At 40.0% G+C, this 25890-nt stretch overlaps 2 protein-coding genes across 2 annotated transcripts in view; both read right to left on the reverse strand.

Annotated features, from left to right (window-relative positions):
- Positions 1-10422: 10422 nt before the first annotated feature.
- LOC124862580 (transcription factor 20-like) lies at positions 10423-18328 on the reverse strand. Its single transcript, XM_047356568.1, has 6 exons — positions 17941-18328; positions 14910-16813; positions 13694-13787; positions 13553-13602; positions 13288-13356; positions 10423-11843 (listed from the first exon to the last, which is right to left on the reverse strand). Exons 2-5 carry the CDS (start codon positions 16809-16811, stop codon positions 13315-13317), a joined length of 2088 nt encoding a protein of 695 aa, XP_047212524.1. The 5' UTR covers positions 16812-16813; positions 17941-18328; the 3' UTR covers positions 10423-11843; positions 13288-13314.
- Positions 18329-19815: 1487 nt separating this feature from the next.
- Positions 19816-25890, reverse strand: part of LOC124862581 (myosin phosphatase Rho-interacting protein-like) — a 37561-nt gene continuing 31486 nt past the window's right edge. Inside the window, exons 17-22 of the mRNA XM_047356570.1 lie at positions 24935-25082; positions 24740-24857; positions 23282-23441; positions 21520-21621; positions 20279-20365; positions 19816-20193 (exon numbers count right to left, since the gene is read on the reverse strand). Of these exons, the coding sequence (XP_047212526.1) occupies positions 20053-20193; positions 20279-20365; positions 21520-21621; positions 23282-23441; positions 24740-24857; positions 24935-25082 (756 nt within the window). The 3' untranslated portion in view covers positions 19816-20052. The remainder of the gene's footprint in view (positions 20194-20278; positions 20366-21519; positions 21622-23281; positions 23442-24739; positions 24858-24934; positions 25083-25890) is intronic.

The following is a 25890-nucleotide window of genomic DNA, read 5'->3' on the forward strand; positions in this document are numbered from 1 at the left end:
TGTATCGGCCGTGGACCACTTCAGGTTCTTAGGAACCACCATCTCTGAGGACCTGAGATGGTCTTCACACATAGACACTGTTTGAAAGAAGGCCCAGCAGAGACTGTACTTCCTGAGGCAACTCAAGAAGTTCAACCTTCCACAGGAGCTGTTGGTCATCTTCTACACTGCCATCATTCAGTCTGTCCTGTCTTCATCCATCTCAGTGTGGTTTGGATCATCCATAAAACAGGACAGGTCCAGACTGCAACGAATAATCAAGACTACAGAGAGAATAATCAGGGCTGACCTTCCCTCCATCCAGGACTTATACAGGTCAAGGGTCAGGAAAAAAGCTGCTAAAATCTCTGCAAACCCCACACACCCTGCACATAAACTGTTTAGAGTTTTACCTTCAGGTGGCGCTACAGAGCACTGTTCACTAAAACCAGCCGCCACAGAGACAGTTTCTTCCCCCATGATGTTTCTCTGTTGAACATTTAATAGAGTACAGAACAACAGCATACAGATGTTGCAAATGCACCTTTTTTATTAGATATGTGTATATTGTACATTGTAAATATGTATATTTGTATATTCTGTAATGCAAAAACAGAACCAAAGAGCAAAGTGTACCGGAGTCAAATTCCTTGTTTGTATGCATGAACTTGGCAATAAAGCTGATTCTGATTCTGTAATATGTAACATAAAATAAAAGTTTTTAATAGTAGTCTTGTATATTCTAAGTCCATGAATAAGTAATATTCATACACATAAACATAAAAAAAAGAAAAAGTCCGGTTTTGGGGGTGGGGTGGTGGTTGGGGGCACCTGTAATATGTCCACATACCCTTGAGAAAGTAGGTAGTTGTGCCCCTGATTCTGGCCCATTGTTTCTTTAAAAAAAAGGGCCGGAGAGGGGGCTTTTTTGATGCGACACCTGCTGAAAAACAGCAATCAGCCTCCATGCATGACTGCATAACACTGCCAACACATTTTGTACTCATAAAATCAGTTATTTTAAAGCCTTGTCCAGCTGTGGACTGATGTTTGTCAGGTTTAATGAAGAGAGAATGAGAGGGAGATATAGAACCAAAGAGACAAATTAGACCATTTCTCTAATTTCACTTTATTATTTTGATGTTAAAATCTGAAGAAGAAAAAGACAAAGCATGGCCACAACCATTTTTCTGAATGTGTAGTAACTCTCACAAAAAAGTGTTTATAATAGAAGCAAACATACAGTATTTTACAATTCCAGCTTGCTGGCCTAAACTCTGTTCTTTGTAGGTAAAAGTGAATTTTCCTCAAGGAGCTTTTTTCATGCAAGCATTTCTACTTCAACAGTTGAGGAATCATTTTGCTGGGTAGTTTACATTACAGGCTAATATATGTCGAAGGCTAAATATAATCCTCTATGATACAGAAATGATGAATAAATAGGAAAGTGTTACTCAGCTGTTTTCTATTATTAGCATAATGATAGACCCAATGTTAACATTAACTGCCTAAAGTAGGTTTGTGATTTGAAATGAAAGCCAGGTCTGAAGTTGGGCTGCATTAAAGTGTGATGAGTTATATTGATATTGGTAATTCTTTATTACTTTATTATTAATGTAATGTTTCAGCTCTGTTAGAAAACAGTCATATAATGTTTACTGTTTTCTCACCTGATTCAGTGAGTCTTTGATTTATTGTATTTACACATTTTGTATCTTATTGCCAAGAAAAGTGAGGTTATAAAAGCATAAATATATCCTGTTTTTTTATTTTAATTTTATAAATTAATTTGGCAATGGATTCCCCTTCTTTGGCTTGAGCACCTGCCTCCAAAAATGTCAGTGCATGTTCAGACCAGCACCAGATTCAACTGGGATCTGGTGCTGGTCTGGATTTAGATTTCTGGATATCTTTTGTAATTTTTCCCTTCAGCATGATGCTGTCTCTCCACATCAAGTCAAAGCTTAACAAAGTAAAGTAAATTGACCAATATGATTTCATAGTGACAGTTAATTAACCACTGACCATCAGTCATTGATGCTGTCAAGTTCGACAGATTCTCTTTTTTAAAATAAATGAACTATTTATATGAGAAAAAAAAGACTGAACATTTGAGATTTTGAGATGTGTAGGTTTTTACTTTTCTGCCACACTATGACAACTATTTTGATTGAATTTTCCCTTGAATAATTTCTAAAAAACCTCCAAATACTGTGAAAAGCAGCCCAAATTTTAGTAAGCCACCCAAAGCTATTTTTATCTAGCCCAATGTGTTCAAAAGAAGCCCATCTGTGGGGAAACCAGTCCAGTCTGGCAAATTGCACAGCACTACACAATTTACCCCAATCCCATAAAGAAAGCACTAATCAACCAAAATGTTACTTTCAGTCTGAAAAACCATGTGGATTAAATGTAAAGATTACTTTAAATATAATGCATTGCGGTTCCGTTCCTTAAGCGACTGGTACTGAGGGAGTATAAAGTGTAAACCTTGAACCAGGAGCAGGTGAAGGTTGTTATTTTTTAGCCATCAGTTTTGCATATTTTCTCATTTCTACACTGTGTGCACAATTATTAGGCAAGTCCTATTTTTATTAATCATCAACTACAGTGCTCTCAGTTAATCCAAAAATGTTAAAAAACCTCAAACAGGAATATTTAAGAAAGTAAAGGTGAGGTTTTGACTTTCTTAGGAGAATATCTATATGTGCACAATTATTGGGCAACTATTATTGTGCAGAATTATTATGCAACTAAATAAAAAACACACATTTTCCCATCTTACTTTTTCATTTGTTTAATTGACTTTGTTTAAGTAACTTGAATGCTTAAACCCATTAAGCATTCAAGTTAATCCAGCTTGGAGTTACAAAATATGCATAAAAATGATGATATGGCCAAAATACTCAGTTGGCTAATTATTGTGCACACTGTGTGTCATTTTAATATTTCTGGTGAAACAAAAATCCCTCCTTGTGAAGTCTGCGTCTTTTCAGCATCTCAGTCAGACGACGAAACACCAGAGGAGAGAACGCCACCATGCCCTGTTAAGTCCAGACTTTTCTCTCTGTTCATTAAAAATAAAACAAGGTGATCGGATGCAGAGATGGACTGCAGGACTTTGAAGTTTGAAATGGTTGATGCGGGAAAAGGTGATGATAGGTCATCATTACTTTTCTTTTCATGCAAATGTGCACCTAAATTTTACTTCAGGATTCAAACATTAAAACAACAAATAAACTTGATGTTTTTCTAGCAATAAATCAGTAAGCTGCCATTTCTGTTGGTCACACAAATATGCTCCAATATTAATCCACCGCGGCACATTTCAGGGTGGACTATAATGTGCAGCTTCAGCTTCAGAACCTTGCTGGAAACTAAGTTACATAAGACTCCCACCCAGGTAGAATCGGATCCAAAGTTACAGCTGAAAAACAACCACACATCATCAGACCTAGCCAGGTCAGGCTGCAGGCTTTTAATGCGCATGTACAGCATCTCTAAACTGATGCCCTTTGCACACTAATAAGAAGGAGCAGAGTGAGCCTTCTGCTGTCAGTTCAATAAAACGGAGTCTGTTTACTGAGATTTAAAAGGAGGGAGGAAGAAAGAATCATGTGCAGCTTAGCTGAGGAGAAAAACATCAAGCTACGGTGCATGTTCAGCATAGTAATTAGAGCCAAGACCCGCATCCACTGATCTCTGCGTTTCTCTGAAGCAGCAGTTAGATTTCCTCTAACAGCACGGAGGCATTGATGGTCTTTTCCCAACAAAAAATGTGTGATGAATAACAAAACGGAACTCCCATGTGGAAGATGAGGTGAGGAGACAATTGGTTTTAGAAGAAAATACCAGATAGACATAACGGCTGCTACTTTAAAATCCTGCAAACCTTCAACAAAAATGAACTTGTTTACATGGTTTTATATATAGTAGATGTTATAGATTACAGTGAGCCAACAATCAAAGTTAAATCAGAGTCAAATGCTATGAGGATTTGTTTAGTTGACAGAACACCCAATCCAAGAAAGATTGGGTTGGCATTTTGCCTTTGGAAAGCAAAATCTAAGAGGTGTTGGACGAAAGCCAAGGAAACAACAAAAGACCACCAGCCAAAACACTCAGAGAGCCGCTGAACAAGAGTACAAAAATGACAATAAACTCCAGAAATGCATCATAGTCACTCCTCAGTACTGTATGGATATGAAACGTCCCCATTTACCCTGCGTGTTCTTTCTAATGCTTTGCTTTAGTTTACGTTGAGGAGCAACACGCGACACAGCAACAAACTGCAAAATATTTGCATCTTTGACTCCTTTCAATTTCAGCATCACTTTGTGCTGAGCCACCTGTAAAAGCAGCCGAGCTGTGCTGCAGGAACACTGAAGCAGGATTATGATCAGATTTATCTCCTTAAAGCAGAGATAAATCTGCAGCTCGACAGAAATATGGTGCACTCAGAGACAAAGAGGTAAAGACACAGAGGGACTGAATGTCACCTTCTATTGTCCAGCCTAATGCCATTTCATTAGAAGACAAACATGCAAGTTCCCAGGAAAGAAATGAAACTGATATTATATGACAAACTGCAGCTGCTGCATCACTCCCAAATAAAAGTTGCAAGGGGGCTATATGCTCTGTGCAGTTGCTATAGTATCAAAGAGGGGTCTTTTGTTTCTTCTACCCTCTTCCCACACTTGAAGAGCTTCACAGTTACTGCTGTCTCCAAAAAGCCACAACCATCATAACGGACACTTCTCACCCAGTTCAGGCTCTGTTTGATCTGATACCGTCAGGCAGATGATACAGATCAATTAAAGCAAAGAAAAGCAGATTCAAAAACAGCTTTCCAACAGCAACAGCTAAAATCAACACAGCCAGAATGTAAAGGGAGATGCAACAATGCAATCAGAATGAATGTGTGAAATATATTTCTCTATTTTACATACATTATTTATGGCTCATACTCTGATTTGTTGTACTTGTGACAATAACATTAAAGGATATACTGATTCTAATCTAGCTGCTAGGCTGTTCCAGCAGGCGAGATGATGGAAGGAAAATAGAAGGTGAGAAACATCATCAGCAAGCCACCATAGGTCAGCATGGCAGCCGGATAATTATGCTGCTGAGCGGCGGTGCGAAACGCTCCCAAATATAGAGTTTCCTGCTGCGACAGGTTGGACTATTTCCAGTGAAGCGATTGTGATTTAAAAAGCGGAGCTCAGTGTGACAGTCTGTGTTGAATTAAAATACACGTAAGCTCCCATGAATTTCTGACGCAACAGCAAGTGGCTCAGATTCTCAGTTGTTTGGCTTCACTTTGATTTTAAAAAAGGAGAGAAACAGGATATATTTGTTTTTTCCACATCATCTGGACCAGAGAGAAATTAAACAGAAAGCTAGATGTCTCATCATTTCAGCTTGGGCCAAACAAACCACCAGGCTGCAATATGTCAGAGGGACGTAGTTAGACCATAGAGCGCAATGTCTTAAGTTTAACTCAAGTTGAGAAACTGTAATATAGTGTAAGACAAAGCCAAGGATGAACCAGCTAGAAATGCAGAAGTATGATGTTGGTATATGTGGAGCAATAAGAATAGTAATAATAATAACAAAAGTCCCCGGCTTGAATATGAGTTCATAAGGCGAAGATTTACATGGCTGTTTGTCCAAAGACGAGGAGGAAGTCAGCAGGAATGAGTCAGTAATTTAGTGACAGAGATTTAAAGGCGCTCTGTGGCAAACCCAGTCTGCCTGTAACTCATCACAGCGGTGAATCACCACTTCTGATAAAAATATTCAAATTCTGTCAGCATTCAGGGAGATGGGATTCTGTTGTGGTTCTGACTAATATTGTTACCCTGATGGTGCATGGTGCAGAATACCTTCTATTAGCCACAACAGCAGTGGGTGGAAGCAGCATAAAGTCTCACCTTTCTATACACAATTAGTCCTTGCTTTACCTGTGAGGCTTCAAAGGGCTTGACATTTGTCTCCGTATTCATGTGCCTGGACCTCTTTCATGGACAAGCACATGCTCCTATTCATTCATAGATATTCAGTTTTCACTATAGGCTCTTAAGGAGGCATTTTCTTCATCTGCTTTGTGCTTGGTGCCACCGTCTGACTGAGGTCTTCGTCTCTGCCAGGCAATACGGACACAAAAACCTGGGCCGTGTGTGGATGTCCTCAGATACCCCTAGCGGGCCCTAGTGAGCAGGTGATGAGATTTGCGTCACACAGGCTTCGCGATTGAGCAGATTAGGAGGTATGAATGAAACATTTCTTCACTACAGTAACATCAAGGTCAAAATGTTATTCTAAGTCCATCTACAGTTAGTTTTGTCACATTATTCCATTTGGCTCTATAAATCTAAACTAAAGGGATGTGTGGTGTCACATAGAAAAACTCTCTTTTATTTAGGTTCAAAACTAAGGAAAAACATGAAATGCTTCGGCTAATTATAGTGGGAAAACCATGCAGGAGGAATGTTCGGTGAGCGCTAGAGTTAATGATTCATGATCATTTTTTTATTTAGCCTTTATTTTACCAGAGGGGTCTGTTGAGAAGTAAGGACGACCTGGTCAAGAGGCAGCATGCAAGGCAGCTACACAAAAAAACATAAAGCAGAATTTACAGATGAATGAGATACAAAATGAAGGCTAGACAATTTATGGATGCTAGGGGAACTGGTCGGCAGTGAGGATAACGCAGTAGTCAGGGAAGTATCGGAATGGTGTCATCAGCGTATTGGTGCACATGGGAACTATCTGTGGCAAAACCGATGTCATTAATATAAATATTGAAAAGTGTAGGACCCAAAATGCTTGTTTGAGGGACATTTTTAGTTAGAGGTAAGGGATCAGAGAAGACGGGCCACTGTCAACTGTAGACGAGCAGAGCAAAAATCTTTAAACCAATCCAGACACATCTTTGTGAAGCCTACATCTTTTAGTATTCTGGGGTCAACAGAGTCAAAAGCCTTTGCCAGATCAATAAATGCAGCCACAAAGTACTCTTTGTTTGTCAATGGCACAAATTATATCATTGAGTATTTTGAGTAATGCAACTGTGACCAGACCTATAACCAGACTGAACTGGGTTAAGAACCTCATAAGTCTCCAGCTGCTGATTGACCAGCTTCTCTAAGATTTTAGAAAGACAGGGCAAAATGAAGATGGGTCTGTAGCAATTTAGATCTGAGCTATCACCCCGTTTAAAAAGCAGCAGATTTCCAGTCTTGGGGATCACACCAGTTGGAAGAGAAAGATTAAAAATATAGGAGATAGGTGTTGCAATGATCTTAGCTGCTATCTTCAAAAATAGTCCAGCAGATTTATGAGAATCCAGTCTGAGTAACCAGACTCGAAGAGTAAAAAGAGCTGGTATTGTCCCCTAAAACACAACTTTCGTAAGTGTGTCTTTCACAATATCGCCGTTGTATTTAATTACAGTGGGAAGGTGAGAAGGAAGAGTCTTGGATTACATTGTTTTGATAGTGTCCGAGAGTCAGGACCAGTGGCTGTTAGTTGCTGGTTGTAGTAGTAAGTACATGAAAGGTCTAGCTGCTGTAGTCATGGTATAAAACGTAATGTTGTCTCACTCAGCCTTGTGTGTTGTTCTATTCTCTGAAGATTCAGTGAGACGTCTGCATTAGACGTTTTACTCTGATGCACATTTGCATGCCCCACCATCCCTTATATGATCTCATAAGATTTAAGTGTTACGTACAATTATTTCATAATCTTGTGGAAATATTTTGACCGTTTCCTTGACTTTCAAGAAACTTACTCATTTTCCTGTGTAGCAAGATAATGGTGAGAGTAAGTGTTCAGTCCATCCTTTACTTTGTTTTTAAAGAACAGCTACACATCCATTCAGCAAATTTGGGTCGAAAAGGTCTATTATGACCAAATTTCATTTCTGTTTACAAAAATAGGCTTTCTCCAAATTGTCCCAAGAACATCCCCCATGAGTAAATAGAGACAGCCAACCATCCCTCAAGAGAAACCTCTTCCAGAAATCCAGGAACAATCTGGGGATTATCTGTGGATTTGACAGCCTAATGAACCACCATCTCACTAAGCTAAAGCAATAAAGTGTCAAAAAAGATCAGAACCAGCTAACAAAGAGGATTCTGGTTATTTTCCTGAACACTCTGTGCTGGATCTGGTGCTGATATTTTTATTTGCTGGAAAGCCCATCAGTTAGTTAGTGTGTGGGCCAAGCATACAGGCTTCTTTGCAGCAATAAGACATTTTGCTCCTGTGTCGGAGCAGCACACTGTGGATCCATACATAAACTTCAGAAGGCACCGAAAGGGTAAATCTTTCAAAACATAAATAAAATAATCATTCATGCATCTTATGACAAGGACACTGATCCACCTTTATTTCTTTTTATTAAATAATGTTTATCTTTATACTCAAATAACAGAAAGTGCAGGCATTAATCCAAATTTTAAGACCATTTACCTTAAACATCCCTTAAAATAAAAACAGTTTACTCCAACATAATGAAACACAAACACTCACAATATGGGACAGTTAAAGCTGCACTAAGATCTATTAAATACACAGAAAGGTCAGTTTAGCCAAATCACAACAGTAGATTTTGCAGCTGCCTTGTTTGGCAGGACATTTATTTTCTCTGAGGATGAAGGAGGAGACCTCTTCATCCTGAGGAGGTGGAAACAGTGAGCCGTCTGATTTATTTATTTTTTTTTTTTTCAGAGCAGCCGTTTGCAAAGTGTGAGGCGGGAGCTGAAGGGTCCAAAAACAACAGGATGTTAATTACTGTGGCTGCTTAGCAACACCATCAACCGGTTTCCAGGGAGGCAGTTTAGATATTTTAGCAACTCAAACAACATTTAAAATCAACATTAGAAACTTATTTTTTTCATGTTTCTATAAAAATGTTTTAGTCAGAATGATTAGTTATGGAACGGCTTTTTATACGAGCAGGAATGTAAAGGTATATTATCATCAAGTTTAATTTGCATTTAAATGGATTGTTTGGAGTTTTATTGGAATTAGGGTTTGTGTGATAATGATCGGTAGTCAGCATCTTACCCACAGTAGAGAACGGCAGAGAACTACCTTGGCAGGAGGATTAATCAGCGGAGTCTCTGGTAGAGCAGACTTCAACCTCATGGAACGACTCCAACATTTCATTCAGCAGCGAGGCAATGCTACATTAGCAGATCGCAAACCTCCGTTCTTGATATATTTTTGTTTGTTGCCGTTTTCACCTCTGAATCTTCATGCTACTCCATGACACCATCTGTGCTGAGGTTCTTCAAATGACTCATTCTGTTGCCATTTTTTCAATCCTCCAGCCAGAAAGGCTCCCTGGCTAAACTCCTTCCTTTATTTTCAAAGAACCTTCAGAACATTTTATTTTGTGCAGAACGATTGACTTTGATCAGGAGACCAATTAAACAGCCTTATGTTGAAGTGCTTAAATCTGCTTAAACCTGTAGGTTGATGATTCATGGGTTTTCTAGAGCGGTTCAGTGAAAATATTTTGAGCAGTTAATATCTTACCTGGACCCTGAAATTTTTGTCATGTCATACGTTGGGGGCAGTTATTAGAACGGAAACCGCGGGTTATTTAGATGGGAAATGGAGATAAAGCATAAACTTCTCTGATGACATTTCTATGATGACAGTACAGTTAGCTTCAGCCTCTGGACCAACTAGTCTGGATTTATACGTGAAGACGTGGATAATTATCCACAGGATGCAAGTAATACAGACGTATTTAGTACATTAGAATATGTGTTCCGATGAGGCTCGTTTGTTAGATTAAATTAACCTTTAAGCAGGTATTAAACTTACTTTTCATTAAGCCCACATTTCTTTATTAAATGTTTATTTTTCTGATGTTAAATCTCTTGTTTTAATTAGCTGTAAGTAGAAAAATCATCATTAACAGCAATAAAGGCTAAAAAAACCTAACCTATTATGCGCTTCACTTTGTGATTTGAGTTATTGAAATAAATGAACTTTTCAATAATATTCTAAATAAATGAATGGGTTTGTAGACTAATAATGTAAGCTTTTATTAGAACCATATATTAAAATTGTGAACTTTCCCTTTAAGACTGATATCCATGTGGGCTCTCAGTCTGATGACGTAGAAATAAAACATATCTATTAAAATTTCTCACCGTTTCTGCAATTTTTCTGAACCGAGACGTCTGTGCACTGAAGGTAAGGTATTGACTACTACCATGTATTCCACAAAACCTTACTGGAAAACCTGAAGGACCTTTTAAATAGTGATGCAACAACCAACGGGCCAAATTTGAGCTTGATCATGTCTGACTAGTGATCGGCAGCGCTGGTAGTGAAAAATCAGATCCTTTTCTTGTTCATCAAACCTGAAAAGTCCCACGTTTTTCAGTCTATAAATGCATCAACACATAGCAAGCTCAATGAAGTTAGAGAAAATTTAATTGTTGAATGAAACACAGTTTACACAAATCATTTGGTGATAATCTCCAAGCAAGAAACTCGGATTAAGCAGGTCAAAACTCAAAAACTTCAAATCGGTATCGGCCAGTAAAAGCCTGATCGGTGCTTTTATAATCTAAACAGATTTATTTCAAAATCCTGATGACTATGTGTATCCCAAATAATCATTTCTGTCTATTAACATCGCTGAAATGTGTTTATCTGAGAATAGTTTCCCACTTTATAAAGTGTCAAAAGAAAATTGACAAACTTAAACATTTTCTTTAGCATTTAGGTACTTTAGTGACACTTTCCAGTTATTTAAACACTACAGACTGTTAATTACCATCCCTACAAACAGTTCTAAATTATGAAAAAAACATAAGTTGTAATTCCATCTACTTCTGTTTAGTCTAGAGGTCAAAGGGTAAGGGTGTTTAAATCAGTTAGCGAAGACAACCAAAACACCCCAATTTGCAAATTTAAGACGCTGGTATCCAATTTCCAGTTCAGCACTTTCTGCTAGGTGCACAAAAGATTTTTTTTTTAAATCACCACAGCTCTTTTTAAAAATGACTCCTTACAATAAATGACTGGTTGGACGTTGTGGTTGACCCTTCCAGTTTACTAATTCCCCCCAAAAACACTAAATTATTAAACACTAAGAGCTATTTGCCATCAGGTTTCCACATCCAGTAAACAGAGAAGTGTCCAAACTTAACATTAAAAATGAAAATCAATTCGGTGCAATTTGCAGAACGTCCCAGTTAATGACAGGAGGTTAAAACACATTTAAACAATAACCATATATAGTTTTACAGGTTAACTGTAGCTTAGTGCAGCTTTATTTCAAATGTAAATAATTTTTGTAGAACAAGACGGAACAGACCTAAATAACTGATAGAAAACTAGAATATAAAGTGCATTGTAGCAAATATCAGGTGTGCATGCAACAAAGAGAAATATAACTACGACTAAAGCACTAAAAGGAATAAAAAAGTAGTACAAAAACTTGTAGAAAAGTGGCCTCTTATATAAGACATGTTCTGTCAATAAAACTCTGATATAATACCTATGTTAAAATAATAAACGGTTGTTTTTAGCAGCTAGTTGAAGTGAGGATCTCCAAGAAAGGAACAAATACAAAAACATCTGTTTAATCCAAGTAAGTAGCTGAGCTAAACATCAACGAAGAACACAAAGGGAACAAAACGAAAGGAAAAAGTATTTTAAAAATAAATAAATAAGGTGGACCCTGATTCAGTCATGACAAGTGAAGCTGCGAATCCTTACTGAAAGGTCCGGCCGCTGCTCGAGCTCTGCTTGAGTTTGTTAGAACTAGGAAAGTGTTGAGGTGAAGCTGAACAGCTCTCGTCACACCCTGAGGAGATCAGTGGAGCGTTCTGGAACAGATGATCCAAAAACAGGCATGTCAAGAAGAAGCTCTGAGTTAGATTTATTTTAGAAGTAAATTACAGCTACACTCGTGTTTCTAAGGCGTGATGTATGTATTAGACCATTATACAAAGACGCTCCCAGGAGGCCTTAAACAGGGAGAATAAAACCTCATTAAATGTTTTAATTACAGCGACACACAACAGAAATACACTGTTACTTTTAAATTAACAACGCTAAGCAGAGACCCATTTCAGGCCCTACAGGCCACAGCTAGATGAGAGGACTGTTGAATGAACAAGTACAGTTTGTTTGGGATGGAAGTCAGGAAGGGTGTCCTCTCATTAAAAAAATAAAGACATGTCATTCCCAATAAAAAGTGCAAACGAGTAGCTCAAGCATCAGAACATCCCAGATCTTAATTCCACACAGAACCTGTGATCACTTCTCAACAAGCAGCTGGATAAACAGAAGCCAACAAACAGCCATCAACTCAAAGAGTTGCTTCCCGTAGAAAGCATACCTGGCTCAGTGCTTCAGTATTTATGTGCGTCCCCATCCTGCAGAGTCACGGATGAGAAATAAAAAGTATTAACTTTGTGTAGATCTTGTTGTGCTTTCCTATAGAAAGTGCACCTGGGTCAGTGCTTCTGTGTTTAGCCGTGTCTCTTTCCTGGATGGAATCATTGGCAGAGCTACTGTATTTAAATGAAGTGGACTCATCTGAATCATACTTGGACAGATTTGGATTCTATAGAACCATGAATTGGACTCATTTGTCCTGTAAAGAGCCTTGGGATGATAAATGTTTTGAAGGTACCACAATAAAAAACACTGAATTCAATTGATTGGGTCACCACCAGTCCTGATTTGGCGCTGAAGTTGATATCCAGCATGTCGGAGTGAATCACAGAAGTTATGATTACATTTTTTGCAGTTTAGAGTGAAGACTGCAGGCTGAGTTTTTATCAGTGTGACATCAAGTTTTTTTTTAAAACGGACTCCCATGTCAGTAAGTTCTGGAACAAGCAGATCTTTCAGTTTGTGATCTGAATGATTTTTTCTTTTTTTTTTTTTTTAACTGGAGTCCTAGCAGGACAGCCTCTACCGAAGCTGTCTGATCAAAAATGGGATGCTGCCCCCGTGTGCTAAGATGAGGAACTGCAGCCACGTGTGAGCGCTCTGACAAAATCCCTGTGCAGCGTGGAACTTAAAAAAGCTTTACCATCAGCAGCCTAAAGCATCAATGTGGAAAACAACAAGGTGTGAAGGAGGTAAGATGGCAGGATTAGGATTACTTAATCCAAATTTCTTTAAATGAATCTTTGGCAAACCAATGATTCAGTTCAGGTTTAGTTTATGTGGGACAAAAACCCAAAAAGTTGTTCTATGTTTACTAAAATGTTTCAATTACTTTCTCTATGAAACACTTCAAAATGAAAGAGAACAAACCTCCATGGCCCCCGCATGTCTTCAGCGTCATCTCTTGTCTTGTCTGGCTGCAGGTGGGAAGATTTTGTTCTGGTTGATTAAATAAAAAATGAGAGAAAAACTATCAGAAAGAAACTCTATTCATAAAATAATATATTAACATTTTCAAAGCAGAACAAACTGGATCTAAGTTTTAGAGAAAAGAAGGTTCACTACACAGGGTCCTCCTGCATGTTTTTCAGGTCAAAATTCCAGTGTGTGTGTGTGTGTGGATGGACGTTCTTACCTTATGCTCCAGACATCTCATTGAAAAGTTGTCTTCATTGAGGATGCAGCCTGAGAAACACACATGGTGACCAGAGCGGTTAACAGCAACTGTTCAGTAAAGGTTCCTAACTTGTCCACAATAGATTTGCTCATGGTTTACCTGACTGAATGGCACATGTGTAGTGATAATTCCTCAGGCAGCCCTTCTGGAAACAACCCATTATTGCACCCGTCTGATGGCAGGTTGAACAAATCTGTAAATGAAAACAGATTAAATTAAAAATACATTTCTCTTCCTGATGATGAAATAAAAAGGTTATGAAAGAGTGATATTAGTTCCCACCTTCACAAAATGCTGTAATTCAATATGAACTAACTAGAGGTTGGAAAAATATTCAACACTGGAGAAGAATTAAAAGCAACACTGAGGTTTTTTATCTGACCAGCAATAAACTGATAAAAAGCAGAGGTATCAAAGTGAATAAGGTCCCCTTCACACCTGATTGAAACCTCCCTGCACAGCTGGATCACAGCAGATGTAGAAACCCTCTCTCAATCATGTTGCACTTACATTATTAGCAGAGCTGCACCATATATTCTATCTCAGTCACCATCACAGTATCAATATGTGTTTAATCGTGATTGCAAAGGATTGCTAGAATATTATATTTCCAAGTGCTGTGCATTCATACTCTGAATGCCAGTTATGTATTTAGTCAGATGGACTTTCACTGCGCCTCTTTTTATTTTTAATGACTGAGATGTTAAAGCTGTTGAGGACATCATGATGACGGAAAACAAAGAAACGGTACTGGTATCACATCTACATGAAGGTGGTTCTTTGGCCTTGTCACACTTTGCAGAATTTCCCTGTATCAAGATGAGAGGTTTCTGCTTCTCCATCATCAGTTTCAGCCTTGCTGTGGAGGAGGAAGCATGATGACTGGTATTCTGTATGGAGTCGTGTGCACCACTGAGCGTGCCAACCTGCACACGAATCTTAACCTGGCATGGCACTTTGTAATGGGAATCACAATGAGGCCCTAAAGCTAAAAGATCATTTTGTATAAACTGTGCTGCGATTATTATGAACCCTTTGCACCACTGCTTGTTCCTTTCCTTTTATCCTCCTTCCTCTTTACAATGCTGGGACTTTATGTTTGACAGTCTGACATATATTGTGCAAGTAAACTGTAGCCTAAAATGCTCACAGATTCCTTCAGTCTCCCGATAACCAGAACAGCCAAGTGTGGGCACAATTTGGAGCAGTGTGTGCTTCAGTGTGTGTTACCAGGAACTTCACAGCTCAAATGCACTGATGTGAAAACCCAACGCACCGATCTGAACGTAACAAAAGGGCGCTTTGAATCACTCACAGTTTCCTGTGCGATTCGGGCAGCCTCCTCCAATCCGTACAGCTTTCCCCGGACAAGGAAGACGCCGGCGGACCAGATGCCACAATCCTCATGGATCCAGGTCTCGTTTAGACAAAGAGGCACCTTTGTGGAAGAGATTTTGTCGCTTCTGAGCAACGTTTTATCAGGAGTGCAGTCGTCCTCAGAGGAGTGCAGCAAATGGCCGTTGGAGAGTTTCTGCAAGTCCTCGTTCTGCTCAGTTTTGCACGTCTGACCGTCTATAGAAGAAACCGAGGAATAGTATGGGCCATGAAGATCCCCGAGGCCCATGGTGTTAGCTGGCCATCCACACAGGCAGCACAACAGTTGGTCCGGACTGATGCTATCCAAGCTGGGTCGACCCAGCTGGAAGCAGGATGTGCAGGGAACAAACCCAGGTAGAGATTTGGAGACCGTCTGCCATCCTTTGCTACAGCAAACTGTCCCCTCCTCCTCCTTGTAGTTGACCACCCTGCACAGCTGCTGCTCCATGTGAACAAATGGGCAGAAAATGGCAGGTTTTCTATCCTTTTTATCTTTAGTTTTTGCATATTTGAGCATGATTTCAGGTTCTCTGGGAGAAAACAGAGCAGAAGGTGCCGTCTGAGGACACCTATTTCTTTTTCGTCTCGCAACCTGTTTTTTCACTGCTGTGCTCTTACCGAGATAAACCTTCTCTTGCTCTGGCGGTGGGATTCTGCTGACCGGCTTCTGCTTCATTTTTCGTACCTTTTTCGTTTTAGTAAGAGTGAGAGGGTTTTTTCGTTTGTCATTCAGTTTCGCAAATTGAGCTTCCTTCTGAGGAGATTTCCCGCAAGTTTGGACGTTCCCGTTTGATTCCTCTGAATTGCTGCTCGCTTTTTGTGGCAAATTTGGCTGCGAGACAGATTCTTCCGAGCTGGAAAACCTAAAAGCATACTCAATCAAATCCTCAGAGTCACTGCTTTCGTTATAAATGCCCACAGCGTCGTTTTTGACTCGTCTTCTCAAGCTGTGCCGTGACACACCACAGGTTAACCGAGGCATTTCGGACTCGGATTTTCTAACTCTGGCACTGCACCACACTTCTGTAGATGGCGCTTCTTCACCCTCACTCTTTTTTTTACGCAGATGTTCCTTGTAACAGTGTCTTTCCTTCTCACGGTTAGTGACAGACACCTCAATAACGTCGCTTTCGTCACTTGAATCGCCCACGACGGATTCACCAGGGTGTCCGTAAACACCATTGAGGTCAGAAAGGAGGACCACAGGCCTGGTGTGGTGTACTGGAATGTCTACAGAGCTGTCCGAGGAGTCTTCCGAGTACGAGCTGTCGGCACTCGGTGAGCTCATGGGCTGAGGTAGAAGATAGCAACCTGTTCCTTCGTCCAACGAGGACATGGCAGGGGAAACCGGCTCCACCATGTGCCTCACGCTGTCCTGGATGAAAGAGCCACACAAAAGAGGCTCCTTCGCAGAGGAAACCAGGAAGATAACATCAGAGCCGCTGTCGCTCTCCTCTGCACCGCTGCTTTCAGGAACTGGGCCCCTGCTTTGGTCGGTTCCGTAGTAACCACCGTGCCACAGGTTGTCATGCACTCTGCTGTGAAAAAGATCCAGTCCTGGAGCCAGGGTTGAATTCATGTAGCTCCCTAAAGACTCGGGTCTCTGCTCCATGTCCCTGCAGCGGACAGGGACACCCGGCTGGGACAGTGGACTGTAGGAGGACGAGGGCCTGGTTCTGTACGCGGAGGCGCATTCTGTGCTGCAGTTCGCCGGCTGTCGGTGGTACCACTCAGGCTTTTTGGCCAGGTCCACAGCTTCGGTGCAGCTGCGGGTCAGCGGGGTGTAGCTCTTCGATAGGTCCATGGCCATGAGAGGTGGGTCCTGGGAGGATACGTCCATCACTGCAAAAAACACAAGATGACGTCATTAGAAAAGCGAACACACAGCATTTGGTTTATTGGACCTGTTCATGTATCGTAATCAGTAGATTATGCAGCGGATTTTTCTTCCCACAATGGTTCCTCCTGGTTATTCTCTTGCACGTTGGGTTTTTGCTGCCTGAGACTTTCATTAAGTAGATCATCATTTGGGGCAATCTTTGCAATGTATTCTGCTGTTTCATCCTGGAGGGTGGTTCTAATGCTCACTAGACCTCAACCTCCCTTCTGCCTCTTAGCATGCAGTTCCAGGGTGCTGGACCTTGGGTGAAACCCTCCATGCACTGCAAGAAGCTTCCTTGTCATAGTCAGGATATCACTTTTATTTTTATTCCTATTTTATACTGTTCAGGAAGAAATTAATATTTCATATTTTTTTCTTCCACTCAACTTTCTCCTACTCTTAATAGCAATGACCTGTTGTGGCTTACCTTCCTCGTGGAGGATGTCATGGCAGTCTACTGGACAACTGTCAAGTCAACAATCTACCCCATGATTGTGTAAGCCACAACAAAACATTTCTGCATTTAAAAAAAAACAAAACTATTTTATTAGCATAATATTCAAAATTTCTTATTAAATACATTCAGGTTTTTCATTAGACAAAAATAAAAGTTTGAAATATATCATGATAGATATTTCCCAACATATAACCACATGTACTATTATTTAATACGCGTGATTCACGGTTCGGATTAAATTACAGAAATCAATTAACTTTTCAATAATATTTTAATTTCCCGAGATGCATCAGTGTAGCCTAGAATCAGGGTTCAATTATTTTATGTAGTTAAATAATAATTTAGATGTATTAAATGAAAACACTTAAACTACATTTTAGTTTAAAATTCATCAGTTCATTTTCAAATTATTGCTGTTGGTATAGTTTTGCTTTTTATTCTGTTTTTATTTTCTGTTTGACTACGAAGAGTAAACAAGGCTTCCTTAAGAGATGAATTTACTGAGGGATTAATAATGATGTTTAAACAGTTGTGTCAGCAGTATTTAACAGGTAGGCCTGGTTAGTCGCTTTTTCCGAGAACAGCTGCATAAAAACAGCTGGTAACGGTTAATAACGTCGGTCCGCTCACCCTTCAGGCGGCGGAGGTTTGGACGGAACTCCCCGGTCCTAACAGAGCGGGTTCTCCGGTGACACCTTCCCTGGAAGCAGCTCGGGTAGCGGGGTTAGCCAACACGCCTCTCCGGGCCCATCATCAGGTCTGGATGTAAACAAAAGCAGCGGCCGCCCCACTTCATGCTAGCCAGGCGGCCGGAGGACGTTGCCCCGCCAAGTAGCTTCCGAACGGACCCGGGCCCGCTTTCATTTTTACCGAACTGGATCAAGCAGGTAGTCTCGGCTCTGACTGATGTTGGGGATTTTTCAAGTTGTCATCATGGACACCAGTATTCCAACCGCGTCAAGGCAGCGGTTATATGTCCGAGACACCGGAAGACAAGCGACCGCCTTCAAAATAAAAGCTTTAGGGGAGTTTTTAAGGAACGCTTTCTATTTATTGAATATTAAATATTAGTCATTAGTAGGGTTTAATTCCACTATACATATCATTTTATTTTCATTCGAGTACTACAGTGTTTTTAAAAGACTAGAAAGATAAAGCTCCAACGCTATTAAAGTATAAAATGCAAGAAGAAAATGGAAGATTATTTCATGAAAAGTTTATTTGGTCTATTCTGGCCTGAAACATTTCCTCTTAACAGTACCTGGATGGACGGGTGGAAGATAAAATATTGTAGCTACGTGAAAAGGTAAAAAGTGCATTTTCATATTGACGGTTGCAAGTTTGTAAATTCAAACATTTTTCCATACTCTATTTTTTCTTACATATTCATTCAGACCTGGGAAATATTTAGGAAAGATTATTTATGTAGCACATTTCAGTAGCAAGACAATTCAAAGTGCTGTACATGAAAAAAAAAAAAAAGAAACATAATAGAAAAAGTACATTACAGTGGCATAAAGGAAGTTAAATAATTATAGAGTAGAAAATGAATAATTAAAAAGAAAATAAAAAATTAATCATAAAATGATTGATAAGAAAATGAAAGGAAAGTTGGACTGAAAACTTTAAAAATGTTTAGATGGCTCAGTCAAAGGCCACTCTAAACAAAGAAGTTTTTATTCTTGATTTAAAGCAACTTTGGGTTTCAGCACTTTTACAGATTTCTGGGAGTTTATTCCAGATTAGTGGAGCATAAGAACTAAAAGCTGCTTCTTCATGTCTGGTTCTGGTTCTGGTTCTGCAGAGTAGATTTGAGCCAGAAGACCTGAGAGGTCCGGGTGGTTGATACACTGACAACAAGTCTGTAATGTATTTTGGTGCTAAGCCATTTAGTGATTTATAGACTAACAGAAGTATTTTAAAGTCTATTCTCTGAGCTACAGGGAGCCAGTGTAGGGACTTTAGAACCGGGGTGATGTGCTCCACTTTCTTAGTTCTAGTGAGGACGCGGGCAGCAGCGTTCTGGATCAAGTCAAATTTCAGTCTTCCAGACAGCATGGGAGTTCTGCTGAGAAAATGAACAGCTCTTTATAGACTCTGTGTCATTATTATCGCATCCATCCTGGTCTTTTAAATAAAACGTTTCAAGCTTATCAGCTTCTTCTTCTTTGTGCAGAAACGTAAACAGAATTTAAATCACCTTTGGTCTTCTAAAATGCACAGTACAAAAAAAATCCCATTTAGTTTGAGGATAAATCACAACAAATATTTTGCTCACAATAAGAACGTATGTAATTTATTTTAACGCAAAAATTTATGAAAATATGATCGTATAAACATAAACATGTACTAGAAAGCTAAATTTATCAATGTATGTAAAAGATACTTCATACAGTATTTTAGTTTATTTTTTGACAACAAAAATATTATTATCACACTGACATGAATAACTTGGAACAACTAATAATGCATTTTTAAATAAGTAAAAGTGAAAACTACAGATGGTTTATTGAGCAAGCTGCATTTATTAAAAAAAGGACTTACATTAATAAAAATAAAGTGTTTCATTATCTGAAAGTAAATGAGTTTAATTTAAAACATTTAGTTACTTTAAAGAAATCAAAATCATTGTGCCAGGTAAACAAAAAAGCCTGCTCCTATGAAATATTACACAGAAATTAAGATCTACTTTAGCAAGAAGGTGTTAAAGACAAAGAGAAGAAGTGAGAAAACAACTGAAGTTCAGGGTGAAGTTTCTCCCAGCGCCTGATGAGCCAGCCTCAGGTTCTCCCTAAGCTCGTCTGCCTCTTGCTCTGCTTTCGCTCTGATGATGCTCAGCTCAGTGTGAACATCCTTGTACTTCTTTGCTGCATTCCTCTTGTCCTGCAATGAGACAGAATCAGTTTCTAATCATTGTAAAATCAGTTTTTTATCATAAAGCTGTAGCTGCGGTGTGTGGGATGCTCACCTTTACTGCCGTCTGCAGGTCATCCTTCAGAGATGCGACCTCCTGCTTCAGACACTGAACCTCAGACTCCTTCACTCGCAATGTAATCTGAAAAAAGGAAAGAAAATAAGGAAAGATTCAAACCAATGTTTCAGGTTTGTGAACCGCTACACTGCTTCGTTACATTGGATGGAGATCATCTCCAAACATTACTTGTCAAATCTTACCACAAACTCAAGAGGATTTAGCTCCGGACTTTGACTAGACCAATTTAACACATAAAACCCTCTTATTGCAGGTCTAGCTGTATGTTTAGAGTTATTCTGCTGGAAGGTGAACCTCCACCCAAGTCTCCAGTCTTCTGCAGCCTCCAACAGGTTTTACTCCCGGACTGCCCTGTAATTAGCTCCATCCATCTTCCCAACAGCTCTGACCGGCTTACTTCTTCCTATGACTTCCTTGTCTTACTGAAGAAAATATCCCCACAGCATGATGCTGCCACCACCATGCCTCACAAGTGGGATGGTGTATTCAGGGTGATGTGCGTTTTGCATGCAGGTCAAAGGCTTCCTTTAGGTCTCATCCAGCCAGAACATCTTCTTGCACATGTTTGGTACAAGGATCTTTCATGGCTTTCTTTCAACGATGGCTTTTCTCTTGGCTGGCCTGTCAGTTTACGCGGACGGTCAGGTCTGGATATTTTTGCATTAGGGCCGTACTCAGTTTTCAGATCATAATCTAAAATCACCTCTGTCAGATGTTCAGTTTTTGGAATATTGTTTTGTAACCTAACCCTGCTTTAAACTTTGCCACCCTCACCCATCCGCTGTGTTCCCTGGGTTTCAAGATGCTGGTTGTTCTCTAACAAACCTCTGAGACCAGAAACAGGACAGTTGGATTTATACTGGATTGCAACCAGCGATTCCAACTCAAGGGGATGAATACCTTTGCAAAGGACTGTATATGATTCCAGAGGTCTATCATAAAACATCTAATCTGTCAACTGTCAGTGATTTCAGTCATAACTACAATAGATGATAAACCGCTTCAGTGGAACGATTAAAATCCTTCAATTTGTTCAAAACTACCTTATAAAACCATTAACACAGACATGTTTCAGCTTATGGTAAATAAATAAACTGTTTAATTTAAAATTAAACCCACGTATTAGCAGAAAACAATCCTTTGTATCGGAGGCCAAACAGACCATGACAACATGTCATCCACTAACTTCTGCGTAGATCTGCAGACAACAAGCTCACCTCCATCTCATACAGGTCCATCTTCTGACCCAGCGGCAGCTGGTCCTGTTTGGCCAGAGAACACAGTCTGGTGATCTCTGCTGCCAGGTGACCACTCAGCTCCTGGACAAGCAGAAAACAACAATGCAGTTCATTTTCATTTATTTTACTCTTCCAAACACCCTAAAAACAAAAGTCGCAGAAAACTGGTACTATGGACCTTTAATAGATTCTGGTTGTTCTCGGGTCGTGGACGTAGGTTAATGTTTGTGTGGAGCTGTGGGGCAGCAGGGAAAACTGAAGATGTGTTGGAGAATTAATAATCCATACTGGTGCAAAATAGAGCCAGATTTCATAGGATATTTCTATTGAGTTTTATATTTAATTCATGATTTTTCTTTGTCAGAGAGGCTGATTGCATAAATGTGCCATGGATGATACAAAGTTGTGAAATAGCAGTCACTGAAATATTTCTGGAGACTGAATCAGAAAACAAAGATCGTATAGCCGACTGCTTAGGAAAAAGGAATCCTTTTAGATAACTGTGGACTTCTCAGGAATATAGATGTTCTACTTGAGGGGAAGTTGCTGCATGAATTTAGACTGGGGGATTAATTGGTCAGCAGCACATGAAATAAGATCATGACAAGCAGCGTGTGGAGAGATCTGCAGATCTGTGGTGTGTTTTTCCACACAGAAGACAATAGTTTTCTGGATCAAACTATTTTTATGCAGGCTGAGTAGCTACGTATTTGGTAGATTTCATTTTATAAGGCATGTCACTCTAGACTTATGCCAAAATGCAGAACCACATTAAAGTAGGAAACCTGGACCTCCAAAGCCACAAATAGTGCAGCTGCTCCTCTCACTGCAGATGTTAGACAGCGAGATCGTTCCACAGGAGATCGAGGAACACTGCATTCGGACATGGGCCGCTGTGGAGCGCTTTCTTCAGTGGTACTGAAGGGACGCTTAATCAGCCTTGGACCAGCTGGTTGAACTCTGTAGACCTCACACCATTTTGGTCTGTGCAGTTCTGCACAATATTGCACTGGACAGTCTGGTTTAATTGGTGAACTGCAGTTTCTGAGGGCTGTTAGGACCTCATCTGAAGCTCCTGATATGTGGTAAATGCTTATTTTTGGCAAGTATGATATTTAACATATAACAAGAAAGACTTGATATTAGAAACTAGTATTCATGTCTTGTTTGTGTCTGTTTGTGTTCCATCAATCTTCAATCATGATGCTGACACTTCAAAATCTGAGAGAAATATGCATTTTTATTTTATGGCTTTCGTTGACATAAATTCTGTGAGGGTCAACAAAACGGTGAATAAATAGGGAAGTGGTATTAAATTAAGACTGTTTCCAGGTTAACACCTGACTCTTCACAAGCAGAACTGACCAGTAGATGTATGGTTTTATCAATCAGACATAGAGCTGGTGCTACGATCATCTCTGCACCCAAACCAAGCCAGTTTTTGATCTATGAAGCCTGCTGTCTGTCAAGCATTCTGAATGAATGGAGCTCATTCACTGATGTGTAAAGCTACATTCAGTTTCTAAAAAGCACCTGTGTTTCAACCCTCTGATGGATGTGATCCAGGAGGTAGGAATAGGAGTTTATGATGCCAGCTGACAGAGCAGACAAAACCGGCTAAAATAAGCTGAAACAACGACAAAAAACCCAAATAAAATGAATGTGTCATCAGATATAACCTCTAAAGGAGACTTTACATGAAGGATCTCTCTGTGATACCCAGAGCACAAATCTGTCTCACCTGGTTCCTGCTCCTCAGGTCCTGGTTCTCCTGCTGACACTGACACAAGGCCTTCCTCTCCGCGTCCAGAGCCTGGACCAGATGCCCGTTCTCCAGACACTTCAGGGAGAACTGCTGGGACAAAACGTCGAGCTCCCGCTGGAAGGAGGCCAGCTCCTCCCTTCAAACATAGTCATGATCAAGAGATTTTACCTGGCATCATACAATTAAATACTGGGACTATTCTTCAAGGTTTTGTGGTTTACATTAGGAAAATCTGTTGAAATACAAGAACACTTTGTAATACCTCATTTTAAAGAGGAATATTCCTAAAAGTTACAGTTAATTATACAATTTTTTAATATTAACTAATGGATAAAAATCTCAGCATTTTTTTTGATTGATTGCAATGAAAATGATGATTGTTTTCTGGCTTTGCTGTCAAATAATTTCCACCATCTCACTTAGAGTTGCTGAGGAAAAGAAGTTTGAATTGAAAACTTCTCATGATGACACTGAGGAAGTTTTTCTTACCATCTGAGTTTTATGTCCAACATTTTGTCCCTAAGATCTGACTTCACCCTCAATTCCTCAACGTTCCCAAAGTCTGACCGGTGTTGTTGTGGCTCCATCTTTAAGTCATCATGGAGTCATTTGCATTTTATTTTAAAGCTGTCCCTTCTCTTTCTGATGCCTTTATGCCTGACAGCATATAGTTTTGGTAAAGCAGCACTCCATATGGCAGGCCATTTTAACATAAAAGCCGGTAATTTAGAAAAAACAACTGTAGACGTGCTGCATGCAGCAACTCTGTTCTGCATATTTGTGCCGTTATTACAGCTCCAATATTATTGTGAGAGTCCAGAGCAGCTCATTCAACACAGATTTTGTGAAGTTCTGTTTATAATTTTGGAGCGGCGTTGGAGAAAGCATGTGCCCTATCTTCCAACAAGCCAGTAGCGTTGCTAAGCAACATACAGCTGATCAGATATGATTTCAGTATAACGTACACCTTTGCTACCGGCTACGGTGGCTTGTTAAGTCCAAGGAGATGTAAGTTTTCTGTAGATAGCTCAGATCGGGTCTGGATTGTATTTAGACCATAAGCGAACCGCACCAGAGTCCGTTTGGAAGCGGGTCCAGACCACCTCAAAACGTGGGTCTCGGTCTGGTTGTTTGGTCCAGACCAGGGTTCGCTTGAGTGTATTCACACCTGCACAAAAGTACCGGACCAAGGGGGAAACGAACTCTGGGCAAACTGAGTTGGAGATATCCCATAAGATATCTCAAAATAAATTTGAGATATCGAAAACATTTTTTTTTTTAAATCAAGACAGCCTTTGCATTTCAGATATTTTAAACTGCCATTCTGGATGAGTCAAAACTCATTTTTAGATATCCAGAATGGACTTGTAGCTAGTCAGACGTAGCCGATTTTATGTTAAAATGGCCTGCCATACACTCTGAGGTTTCATCTACCTGTGCTCCTTGAGGATATCCTCCAGCTGTGCATCTCCATTGGAGCTCTCAGACTGTCTTCTCCTCTGGATCTCCTTCTGCAGCTCCTCACGGTGAGCGTTCTTGATGGCTTCGATTGCTGAGAGAGGAGGAAGAAGAGGGAGGTTATTTTAGATCCGATTCTGATTTTCAGACTGAAGTCCAAAGATAACTCACCGGTGGCAGTGGCAGCGCTCTCCTCCTCCAGCAGTCTCTCTCTCTCCAACAGGAGGCGCTCCACCTCCTGCTGCTGAAGACGCTGCAGCTCCTCCACAACTCTGAGATGACAGTCCTCCATGGCGACGAGGCCATGCTCACATGTGGCCTGGAAACACAAACACACACACACACACAGTTCAGTTCAAAATAAATAGATTTTGCATAGAGATGCACTAAGAAATCGGTTGACGACATTTTTCATCTTGATCGGCCTTGGCTGGTGTCCACTAGGCACACATCTCACAGCTCTGTAACAACGCTCTTTAGTGTGGACATTTCCACTGAAAGAGGAAGACTCAAAGTTGGCTATTTTTGATATCAGTGTGGGGTTTAAAAAATAAAGTCAGAGGAGGCAGAGAGATGCAAAAAGCTATTTAAAAGGAAACTGTGTTCATTGACACGGCTATAAGTCATTCTGGCTGCAAGAGAGAGCGAGACTTTCAGAAGAAAACAGGAAGGCCGGACAGAGTACATTAAAGAAGTTGTGTTTTATCCTTTTGGGCTTATGTCTGTAATGGGAACATGCTGGACTTGGATGTTTGTCAGGATTTTGGAAATATCCCAGTTATGGTGAGAATGTCAACGCTCCAGGGAATCGCTAAAGCCAGTGTAAACTGTGAACTCTAGAATGACTTTGTCTTTGTTTTAACATAGTAAATCACAGTTTCAACTGACTGCTCTCATGCCTCAGCTTCTAATATAAACCGGTAAAGGCCGCTCATGGCAGGAAGGCTTGGGAATGATATTGTTAATCCAGTTTCACGTTTTCTTGTATCATAAATCTTAAAAAGAAATCAGAATTGTCTAAAACTTTATCAGCAGCTCAAAGGTTCACAAAACCTGGAGGTCAGAGATTGGCCTCAAAACTCTGATCAGTGCATCTTTAGTTTTCTGTCCTTCCTGTTATGATTTGA

The sequence above is a fragment of the Girardinichthys multiradiatus genome, chromosome X (assembly GCF_021462225.1).
Source record: "Girardinichthys multiradiatus isolate DD_20200921_A chromosome X, DD_fGirMul_XY1, whole genome shotgun sequence".
Lineage (NCBI taxonomy): Eukaryota > Metazoa > Chordata > Actinopteri > Cyprinodontiformes > Goodeidae > Girardinichthys > Girardinichthys multiradiatus.